Source organism: Amyelois transitella, chromosome 23, assembly GCF_032362555.1.
Source record: "Amyelois transitella isolate CPQ chromosome 23, ilAmyTran1.1, whole genome shotgun sequence".
Lineage (NCBI taxonomy): Eukaryota > Metazoa > Arthropoda > Insecta > Lepidoptera > Pyralidae > Amyelois > Amyelois transitella.
In genome coordinates this window covers 4167630-4179336 of record NC_083526.1, presented here as the reverse complement: position 1 = coordinate 4179336, position 11707 = coordinate 4167630, and the positions used below count along the sequence as shown (strand labels likewise).

Below are 11707 nucleotides of genomic sequence, written 5' to 3'. Positions count from 1 at the left end.
GTTTGTCATTTTAATCACAAAGGATTTGACAATAGATGGTTTAATCGAAAATGCCATAAATATTAGCTTGGGTTGTTCAGACAAACAGTAGTTATACAGAATTTCTATGTAGAGAAAATATTTATCATTCATTTATCCATTCACATAATCACGTTTATTTCCCGTGCGGGGTAGACAGCGCTAGCAGTGTTGAAAAACTAACAGGCCACGTTCAGCTGTGAAGCTTAATGATAGAATTAAGATTCAAATAGTGACATCTATGGGAAAGAGATGGTGTGGTCCTATTCTTTTTTATATTGGTGCCGGGAACCACACGGCACACTGGTATTTTATTTAAAATAATAATCAAAACGTAAAATAAACAATTACCAGACCAAAGATTAGATAATATTAATTTTTCAACATACAGAAAATCTCTTGGATTATGCAAAGTACAGAATAAGTAAATACAGTTTTTTTACTTATGTTTCGAGATACAAAATTATTTGCATGAGTATTAATGTATAAATTTTAATTTATATTGGAATACGGACACGAAAATAATAAATAAAATATACATATATATCATTAGTTTGTTATATGTATCGTTTGGGTCCAAACTAAAAAATATAGGAACCCTTCTTCCTGTAAACGTCGAAACATACTGCTTAAGGGTAAATCACTTACAAATTATGAATCAACCTTTGTCAAGCAAAAAATATCAAAGGAACTAGATAAAATGCATCTCTCTTGGTGTAAGTCTCGACTAAATCCTGACCTCTCTGGAGAGGATCTAGGAGGACGGATAAATACATTTTCATTACACTGGAATTAGTCACGTAGTAGTCTTCTTTCACGATGATTGTTCAGTATATGTACTACTCTGTCAAGAAAGTAGCAGGAAAAGATCAATAATACACAAACTGTTTGTTATTCATCCAAATTTATTTTATCACCTTCAAAATATGCTCCTTTAGAAACGATACACTTACGCCAACGAATAATCCAATCATCAAAACATTTTTTAAACGCTGTTTCCGGAATTGAGGTCAGTTCTCGCCGCGAATTCTCTTTTATGTCTTCTACCGATTGAAAACGGGTGCCACGAAGTGGTAATTTGAGTTTAGGAAAAAGAAAAAAGTCGGCTGGAGCCATATCTGGTGAATATGGTGGTTGCTCGATGGTATTTGTTGAGTGTTTGGTTAAAAATTCGTTCACAATGATGGCCTTGTGCGAAGGTGCATTATCATGGTGCAAAATCCAAGAATTTTCTTTCCACAAATCTGGTCTTTTTCGTCGGATTTGCTCTCTTAAACGCCGCATAACACTCAAATAATATTCCTTATTTACCGTTTGACCTTCCGGCAAGAATTCCGAGTGCACAACACCGCGATAGTCAAAGAAAACAGTCAACATGACTTTGACTTTTGAACGACTTTGGCGTGGTTTTTTCGGTTTCGGTTCAGTTGGAAGGCGCCACTCCGAAGCTTGTTGACTAGTTTGCATGTCAAACTCGTAAACCCACGTCTCGTCACCAGTAACAATGCGTTTCATGAATGTTGGGTCGGAATTGACTCGTTCTAGCATGTCCTCAGCGACTCTCATGCGATTGAGTTTTTGAAAAAAATTCAGGTCTTTTGGGACTAGCCGAGCGGCAACATGTTTCATACCCAAATTATTAGTTAAAATGGTACGGATCGACTCGTGAGATACAGAAAGTTCGGTGGCTATCTCTCTCAAAGTTGAATGAGGATTTTCAGTCACTATTTCCTTCACTTTTGCGATGTTAACTTCAGTTGCAGACGTTGATGGCCTACCAGAGCGAGGCAAATCTTCCATCACATCTCGACCGCTTTTGAACGCTTTGTACCACTCATAAGCACGAGTTTTTGATAAAGTCGATTCACCGTAAGCCTTCTGTAACATTTTCAGTGACTCCGAACACGATATTCCATTGGCAATGCAAAATTTAAGACAAACTCTTTGTTCGATGTTTTTATCCATTATGAAATTAGCAATACACACTAGATATGATATAACTAAAAATAGCACTGTATTTAATGTAAACAACAGATGCAACTCAAACTCCGCGCCAAAATGGAAAACAGTTGTGCCAATCTAACAACAACAAAAAAAACAAAAATTTGAATTTGGAACCATAAATAAATAATCCATTCCCGATACTTTTCTGACTGAATGTATATGTGATTTATGTATTGTATATGTATGTTAACTATTTAAAGTGAATGATTAAGACTGAGATGGATAAAAATCTACAAATTACTTGACCCTTTTCGTAGGAAGGTGACGTCACCGGAAAATGCCGCCTCTTTTTGCCGCTTTATATCGATTACAGGGACATCCTTTCGAGAATCATTTCAAACTATCATCACTCCATGCGATATTATAGCTAATGTATTGTTACGGCATTCTTAAACTTCATCGCTGCTTTTGTTATGGTGTTATAAAGTTAGAACTAAATACCCCAGCATTGGATTACATAATTGCGATGTAATTTTTTTACTGTGGTTTTGTGGTAAAGGTATATTAGGGGTTTACAAAATAATCCGTTTATTTTTTCTAAAAACAAATGTAATGATGGCACAGAAGTCACGTCTGCTATAATGCTTTGTTATTACGTTGCCCACGGGATATTAAAATTGTATTACAATCGTAATAGGGGTCCTAATTGTCGCTAAACAGAACGTTTTCGACGACAGAAATCATTTAAATCGATTCCGTAGTTTAAGGACTGGAGCTGATGTTCAATTTTTTTTAAATGTTTATTGCCAGTTTTAACCGACTGAAGAGTTGTTGTTCAATTTTAGAACACATTAAAATAATGATGATTTAAACGTCTCCGTTGTTGTTAAATTTGAAGGAAAATAAGAACTTTTTGTAAATTCATGATATTGCCAAACAGGTTAATTTGGCCTTTCAGTCTTTTCGAAACCGTAGGCTCTATCTACCCTGCAAGGAATATATGTTATTATAAGTAATCTATGTGTATTAATTACAGTTTTTCAAGCATAACATTGTTGCATTTGTTTGATTATAGTCTGCCAAAAATGATAATTTGTCAAGTGATTTGGCAAGTTTTTAGGTTCGCTGTTTGCCTGTACCTACAAGAAAATTTCCATCAGCAAGAGCTCGGCAATTTTCTAAAACCTGCTTCCATAATAAATTATCAAGTCTTCTTATTTAATAATTCCATTTAAAAAATAGTTGAACGTGGACTTTGAGTCGTTTAGAGACTGTTTGGTTCTATGTACCCCGTAAGAGATAAAAACTTTAATGTAAGTATGAACTTATGTATTGATTAAAGTGTGGTCAAAAAGCGTACCCAGGGCTCCTCTACAGAGAAGTGAGGATGTAACACCAGGAGGAAGAAGAATTTATTTAATGAGCCATATGTTTAATCTATACTAATATTATAAAGCTGAACAGTTTGTTTGTTTGTTTGAACGCGCTAATCTCAGGAACTACTGGTTCTAATTGAAAAATTCTTTTTGTGTTTAACAGATTATTTATCGAGGAAGGCTTTAGGCTATATAACATCACGTTGCAACTATTAGAAGCGTAGAAATATTGGAAAATGTGAAAAAAAACGGGGAAAATTATTCATTGTTGTGGGCTTCAATGATGCCCAAAATAACTATTACACGCGGACATAGTCGCGGGCGCAGCTAGTATTTTATAACATATTTTGATTTTGATACTGCATACCCTAGTGTTTAAACTTTATCGCTTTGTATATCTTTTCCATGGATGTTCTAAAAGGCGACTAAGGGCTTGGTTTATAAACTTGGCATTCTGTTTGTAGCTGATGGACGAGCAACCTGTCACTATTTGAATCTCAATTTCAACATAAAGTTTCAGTTTTTCGAGACAGCTCTGTCTACCCCGCAAGAAATAAAGGCGAGACTATGTGCGTGTGTTACTTACTCTAGAAACAACAAAACAAAGACAATTATAAAAAACCTTTATTTAAAATGGCTGAAGTCCATATTTTTTTCAGAAATTCTTTTTCCGTAGTCTCAAGATCATCCCTGTACTATCTGAGCAGTCAATATCTTAGGCCTACCCTCATAATTTCCTGAAGTGTATTGAGCTAATATTGCCAAGTCTATACGATGTGCATGAGCTGACTTGGAGTGAGAGTGGAGACACTTTTATAATTCTGTCTCTCTTATATACTTCTTTCTCTCTCTCTCCTTAATGTTTTGTTTTAAAGCCCTTGTCTATGAAAGCAGAATGACACACAACCTACAGTCTATTGTTTTGGAAAATTGTTTCGGTTTTTAGTTGTTGTAGTTCAGAATTTAGGTATAAAATTAAAAACATTTTGATTTTTTTTTCATATTTTATTAAAATTTTCAGCATTTGTTGTGGCAGCGTATTTTTAAACATGTAAAAGAATTCGGTTGAAGTATATAAATTGTAACACAAACTTTTAAAGAAACAACACAATTTAAATTTTGCATTATTAAATTGGTACAATTCAAGTAAGTAGGTACTTTATATTTTGGCTAAAAATGTAATAAAAAAACAGTCTAAGTACAATTTTTTCCATATTTATTTCTTTTTACATGATTGATGGATGATGTGAGTGTGATTATAAGAATAAAACTAAATAAATGCGTAATATTTACACCTTACTATTTCTACATGGAATGTCTACCATTTAATTTTAGTATTTTACAAATTGTAAATAAGTATTTTTTGCAATTAATAAAGAATAATCAGAGAATAGCAGTTTTGAAAATATTTGAAAAGTTAGGTAGTTAATAAGTAACTTTTTAATAAATTTTTAAATTAGCGATTTTGATTTGTGAACCAAATTATACTTATAAAAAGTCTGGAAGTCTGATATTAGAAGTTAATATTTAAACATTTCAGGTTTTCAATTACCTATATGTTACTTTTTAGTATGTACATAAAACAATGCTAAAGCAAGAATTTTACATGATTTTAAAATTTAAATTTACAGTTACTCGTATATTACCACCAATTTATTTCACATTAACTATAATACTGTTAAAATAGCTATATAATGCTATAAATAGGTTACTGTACACATTCAACTTTCAAAAAGAGGCATAGCTAAAAATGTTAAACTTTGTAAGAACACAAAATGGTTATTTTTTCTACTACATAACCCACCTCCATAATCTGCATATTATGAAATAAAGGTAATATATTTTTAATCTAATTAAGTATTTACAATTGAATAAAATAACTTAAGAGCATACGATCAGCCTCAAGATAATATAAAAAAAAAAAAACAAATTTGAGATCGCATAGTCAATATTTACAATGTAGCTAGCTTACATTTTATAGCGTCAATTTAAGAATATTAATTTCTAATTTTGAATTATTTAACATATTGGGGAGGCGACGGGTGGGGGGTGAGGAGGTGGCGCGGTCGTTGGCGGGCCGTTGAGAAATCCATTTTGGTTTCCAGCCCATGGCTGTAGATTTTGTAAAGCGCTTAAAGCGGTGTTCGAGGGCGGTGCAGCAGATGCGTTCGCTGGATTTTGATAATGTAGCGCTGACAGCGGCGCAGCACCTGGTGGTTCTGGGATATACCCTTTGCTAAGCGCTTCAGCTTGTAGTGATAACATCAAGCGATTAGCGGCTTGACGTTCAGCCTCCCTTTCTTCAGCTGTTTGCCGTCTGTAACAAAAATAAATTATCATTACATTATTTTGTCAGTCATCTCTTTCTCCACAAGTTTTTTTGGTTTAAATTTTTTCGTTCTGTTCGTTCGCTTGTGGTCTCATAAGCCGTATCTTTCAAAAATTTTAACAATCAGAAAACTGCCTGACATGAGTACCTACTAAATACTTTAAAACCATGAATTGTTAAATCTGGTCCCCCGACTTCTACGGTAAAAAGATTATATAAACTTCTCTGCTAGAATCTTTATTACCTAATTATGATACGGAGTAACTATAATAATGTAATACGAATACAAATGTTTCTATTTATATGTGTGCCATTATATCGTTTGTACTAACCATAATTAAGCTAACTAACAAGTGCCCACTAGATATTGGTCCTGAACCAAACCAGCAGTATACTAGTTAAATATATCAGCAGGCCAATTAAACGCGGAGGTTCATTACTAGAACAACGTTTGTATACACGCTAATGGTCGCTCTGAATTATTGAGCAATAGACGGGAATTGGTGCTGACTGATGAATTTTGCAGCTAAAATGATAATTCTACCTCGTCCGTCCGGTGTACATTATGATTAATACTTATAATTATTTGAAATATTTAGGAGATTTGAATATAGAACAAAATTGATTTTGAATTTAGAAAGGAATTTAATTATTTAACTAGAACTGACTTAGATAATTCGCAAATATAGTTCGTCACTACATAGTATAAAACAAAGTCGCTATTTTAGTCTGTTTGTCTGTATGCTTAAATCTTTAAAATTACGCAACGGATTTTGATGCGGTTTTTTGTAACAGGTAGAGTGATTCAAGAGGAAGGTTTTTATGTATAATAACATTTATAATTTTGCACCCGTGCGAAGCCGGGGCGGGTCGCTAGTTTCTTATAAATCTATGATAGTATGTTACAGTTTTACGTAGAATTATTTATGTGTGTAGTCAGAGACTTTATTTTAAGCATTTATAAATATGTAAAAAATTTAATGTGCCGTTTGGTTCCCGGCACCAGTACAAAAATAATAGGACCACTCCATCTCTTTCCTATGGATGTCGTAAAAGGCGACTAAGGGCTATGCTTACAAAGTTGGGATTCTTTTTTAGGCGATGGTCTAGCAACCTGTCTCTATTTGAATCTCAATTCTATCATTAAGCCAAATAGCTGAGCGTGGCCTATCAGTCTTTTCAAGACTGTTGGCTCTGTCTACCCCACAAGGGATATAGACGTGACCATAATATATATGTATGTATAAAAAATTAAACATATAAAGATATAAACCTTCAACCAAGTGATAATTAAACCTCTTAACTTTAAAACCCGTGCATATAGTATCACTTTAATATTTAACAAGGTGTTAGGTGACCCTATCAAACAACACTGAAACAATTATCTCAGACTGATACTGTTGAGCTTTTGTAGTTGTATGTTTTAGAGTGTGCGTTGGTTTGCTCAAAATAGAATTTAATCCAACTATAATGGTATTGCACTTATCAGTTCACAAATAAATCATATCACAAACTTAATAAGAGGAACGACGACTAGTGAACTTTTTCTTTTAAGAATTCAGTTAAAAATGGTGTAGGTTCGGCTTATAGTTTGAGAGTAAAAATTAATTATATTATAGAAAATACATCTCTTATACACCAATCGTCAAAGATTGATGTAACATGCCAACTTAGCTGAGTACTAGCATTAAGAAACCGTGTACAATCTTTGTTATCTATTTACACTATATTATGGATTATGGATAATATTATTATGGATTTCCCTAAAGTTGATGTCGATGAAGTTCGCATGGTATGCGCTCTATTAATATGATGGTTACTCTGAACATCCGACTACATTTTAAGCGGGACCATCTGAAAGGCTGTAAATAATCCATGAGGTTCAAAATGGCGTTTCGCTTCTAATCCGATTTGCGTCAATTAGCTAATCATGTTTAAATGACGACAGGACGATTTGTCTGCGTTACATAAGGATGGTTATACACAATTGATTTTCATGATATAAAAATACAGGTTTATTATTAGTTCGGGTTAAGGTAAAAGGCCTATTGTTAAAAATAATAACCTTTGCTTGTTGGTAAAAAATCAAGCAAACAAATGTTTTATAATGATGAAAACTTGTATAATTAAAAAATAAGTTTTAAAATATCACACATTTAATAAAATTGGCAAATTCATATTCTTATCAAATAGATTCTCCGTACATACAAAAAATTTCATATTCAATCAGAAAATGGCGCATATGGACTGTGTTACTGCATATCATCAGTTGATCCCAGGAGTCAAACGCACCGTCTGGAACCGTAAACTTGGTCTGCGGGAGACCCCGCTCTTTACACCCACCCCTTCGGTGCATATTTTATGATAAAGTACACGATCTATCGTCATACTAGTCTGCAGACTTATCTTGTCAACAATACATACCGTTGTTTACATGGATGATGTTTTGTTTGCACACTTTTTGTTGACTGTGAAATGTTATTTGTCTTATTTTGATTTAAAAAATCACATTTTTAAAGTGAATGCATATAACCATATCTTTATATCTTAAGGGGTAGACAGAGCTAACAATCTCGAAAAAAGTGGAAGGCCAGTTCAAGTTTGAAAGTTAGGTAATGATAGAATTCAAAGTACTTGGAAAAAATATTGGAGAGCTTTATCTTGAATTTGATCAATTCAAAAATATATAATAATTGAAATGAAGTAAATGTTAAATATTTGATAACAATGTTGTCTTATAAGGTTGTTGAAACGTTTTTTGTGACTCACTAAACTTCAAAATATAATAGCTTCAAATAGAACAAGAATTACTTTTGGTCTTTGTGTGATGCTACTATTATATAAATCTTCAACCTTGGTTATCATAATCGTGGAGTCACCACAATTTAACCACAATCCAAATTTGGATCTGTTGAGCAACAGATCGACCTCGGATATTATAATTTAAGACCATTTTCAACAACGAATAAAACGCTGCTAGAAATGGCTGTGTATTTTGACTTTCAATGATTATTTTATGTAAAACAAAGTGTCTTGTCAGGGATTTAAAATTTAACGGTTTTATTATTTTTGTTATATTGTTCATATTTGTTGAACAATATTTTCTTTAATACTATTTTGTACAACAAGGAATTTTAAAACGAACTAACAGTTAGCATTTAACGTTCTCTCAACACAACTGTAAATACTTATATCGTAAAATTATAATTTATTTGGATCTTTATCAAAATCAGTCATTTCTTGCCATAAGCTTTAATTCTTTGCAAAGTAGAACATTGTGCTTAAACAACTTAACTCTTAGTGGCCTTTTCTTAAAAGAGGTGAACACACTTTAGTCTAAGTATCTCTTAACATTAAATTTTAATTCACTGAGAAGGTTTGAACTTTTGCGTAGCGAAATTAATAGACATCTTACCTAAAGTGCCTTCTAATATCAAACATGTTTAAAATAAGACAATACATATGATGGTACATAAAACAACAGGTAAAACAATTTATAAAATAATATACCCACTTATAACCGAAATTTTAGTAAATAAGTCATTATCGACCAAGCCTTCACGAAATTATTAAGGTATTATTAAAAAAATACTTGATAAAATCAACCACATGTCAAAAGGGATAGATTTACGGAAACTGCTACAACAGTATTTATGTCGTATTATTTTAAACACACTGATTTTAAAGCTTACAGCTGAGAATTCATCGGATTTGACATAATATCAAAAGAGAGAAAAAATATACGATTTACAGACAAATAACAACTCATCAGTTACATAACATGAACTCTGGTCCTTATTAAGTCTAACGGACCCTCACGAACTCATGATTCAGTGTTCCTCGTCATTAAGATACACTGCTACTAAGTACATGTCCTTATGTCTGACTAATTAAGATACCAACTCTACTCCGAGTGGTCTGTTTAACATTAATTTGCATGTAAGAAACAAATTTATACATGACTATTTCACTGACTTTAAATATAAAGCCGTAAGGTTTAATACTGCATGGTTTGCTGCAAATGAGCTTTGCAAGTCGAATGATGCTTTTAAGCTCGGGAGAATTATCGTGCTGCGTCGACTAACTTAAAGAGACTCAATTATATAGAATGCTTTTATCGTAATTGAAATTTTTCTCTTGCAAGCCGATAATAATTGCGACACTTAACTTTAAATGTTCATTAGGGTAACATGAGCATCGGCTTTGGGTGATATCGGCTGGTGATAAGCCAGTGATAATGGAGTGTGTTATTAATAATATATAAAGGATTGGTTTAAAGTAATTAAATTTATGCAAGGTGATTTATAATAAACTTAACATGTATGCATTGAGGATAATTTTATTATGTACTGTTTAAAAGTAAAATGCATTAATAAAGTGTTATAGTCTATGTAAGTACGTATTACGAGGGAAGCCATGGCGGGCCGCCAGAATTACATACTACTTAATTTTTTGGATTTCAAGATTCATATTGTGTACTTCCATATAAAATTGTTGAAAAAATAGTTAATTTTGCTGGCGCACAAATTAATTATATTTTCAACAATATATCTACTAACAAGGAAAGAAGGCTGCCTTTGAAATTATAATTTTTATTCACGATTAAATTTGACACCATCAAGTTTTAATCAAATAAAGAGAGCAACACACCTCCTTTCTTACAGTCTGGTAAAAACAAGAACGAACGACGTAACAAACTCCCAATGTATTCATGGGCCAAGAAACTTTGACGCCATAACTCAAGTTTATTAAAACCGACAAGCGGTATGAATATAAAGTTAATTCAAAGTTTGTGATATATGAGCGGCCCGGAGCCTCCATATTGGTTTATCCACCTAATTACTAGCCTCCCTGGTAATGAGGATTTAAACAAGGGCTGAGGGTTGGGTTTCAATTCAAATCAATTTATTTTGGTGGTTAAATTTTGTATTTAGGTTATATTAGAATGGGTATATTGATAAAATTAATATTTCATTTGTTCACATATTAAGTAAGGTACTGAATTTCCCATTTTTTATTTTTTCTTTCCCATGGAATTCGAAGGGAGGTGCAATGAATTTCAAAACGGACTGGTACCGAATAAAAACATAATTTGCGCTAATTACTTCCTATCCTTCACCAATGTAAAAGTCAATTCAGGAAAGAGCTTATGGAATTCTTCTTTATTGCGCTATCGTTAAAAAAGAAGAATTCCATAATTAACAACCTTCAATATATCTGAAACTCAAATCCATTATTGATCCATCCAGTTTAACGTAGCTTTTGAATTTTGTGACGTAATCACAAGTTGTGTTTTTCACGATAATTTAGATTTTACAGGGAAGTTTTCCCGCGTAACTTAGACAAGTTATAAAAAGAAAAGTTTTCAACACTTCAAAATATTGGACCAAATTTGATGGTTTCGACATTAAGACAGGCAAAATTATCATGAGTGACATAGGTTACCTTTTTCTGAAAATTGCCAGGGTAGCGATGCTAGTTGTTCCTAATGGTAGTCGTGTCAATTCAGGAGTAGACTGGTTCAATCCCCAAAGTACGTTTGGGCAGCCCTTAAGGGTACCCATTATGATAGGAGTTCTAATTACCCAGGGCGGAGAGACCGGCTATAATGAATGATTGAACAAGGCGTTAAGTCTATTATCAAGGAACTTTATTAGGCCGGTTAATGTACGAGTGGAGATTAGAGTTGGGACACTTTTGTCGATATCGATATTTTAAATCTATACTTTGGCAATTGTGAAAATATGTGACAGTCCCCTGCAGAAAATAGTGGCCACCGTAAATACGAGCCAAAACCATAGACATTGACGTCTTCTGTGGCGCAGCGGTAATACGCTTGTGTGTGACACCGGAGGTCCCGGTCAGGGCATGATGAAAAACGAACTTTCTCTGATTGGTCTGGGTGTTGGATGTTTATCTATCTAAGTATTTATTATAAAATAGGTATAATATCGTTGAGTTAGTATCTCGTAACACAAGTTTCAAACTTTCTTCGAGGCTGATTCAATCTGTGTAATTTGTCACGTACATATATATTTAT

General features: G+C 33.1%; 1 protein-coding gene across 1 annotated transcript in view; it reads right to left on the bottom strand.

Annotated features, from left to right (window-relative positions):
• Window positions 1–5357: 5357 nt before the first annotated feature.
• The window catches only part of LOC106130720 (T-cell leukemia homeobox protein 2), a 30637-nt gene continuing 24287 nt past the window's right edge, over window positions 5358–11707 (bottom strand). The window contains exon 3 of the mRNA XM_013329623.1: window positions 5358–5655. Coding sequence (XP_013185077.1) covers window positions 5358–5655 — 298 coding nt within the window. The remainder of the gene's footprint in view (window positions 5656–11707) is intronic.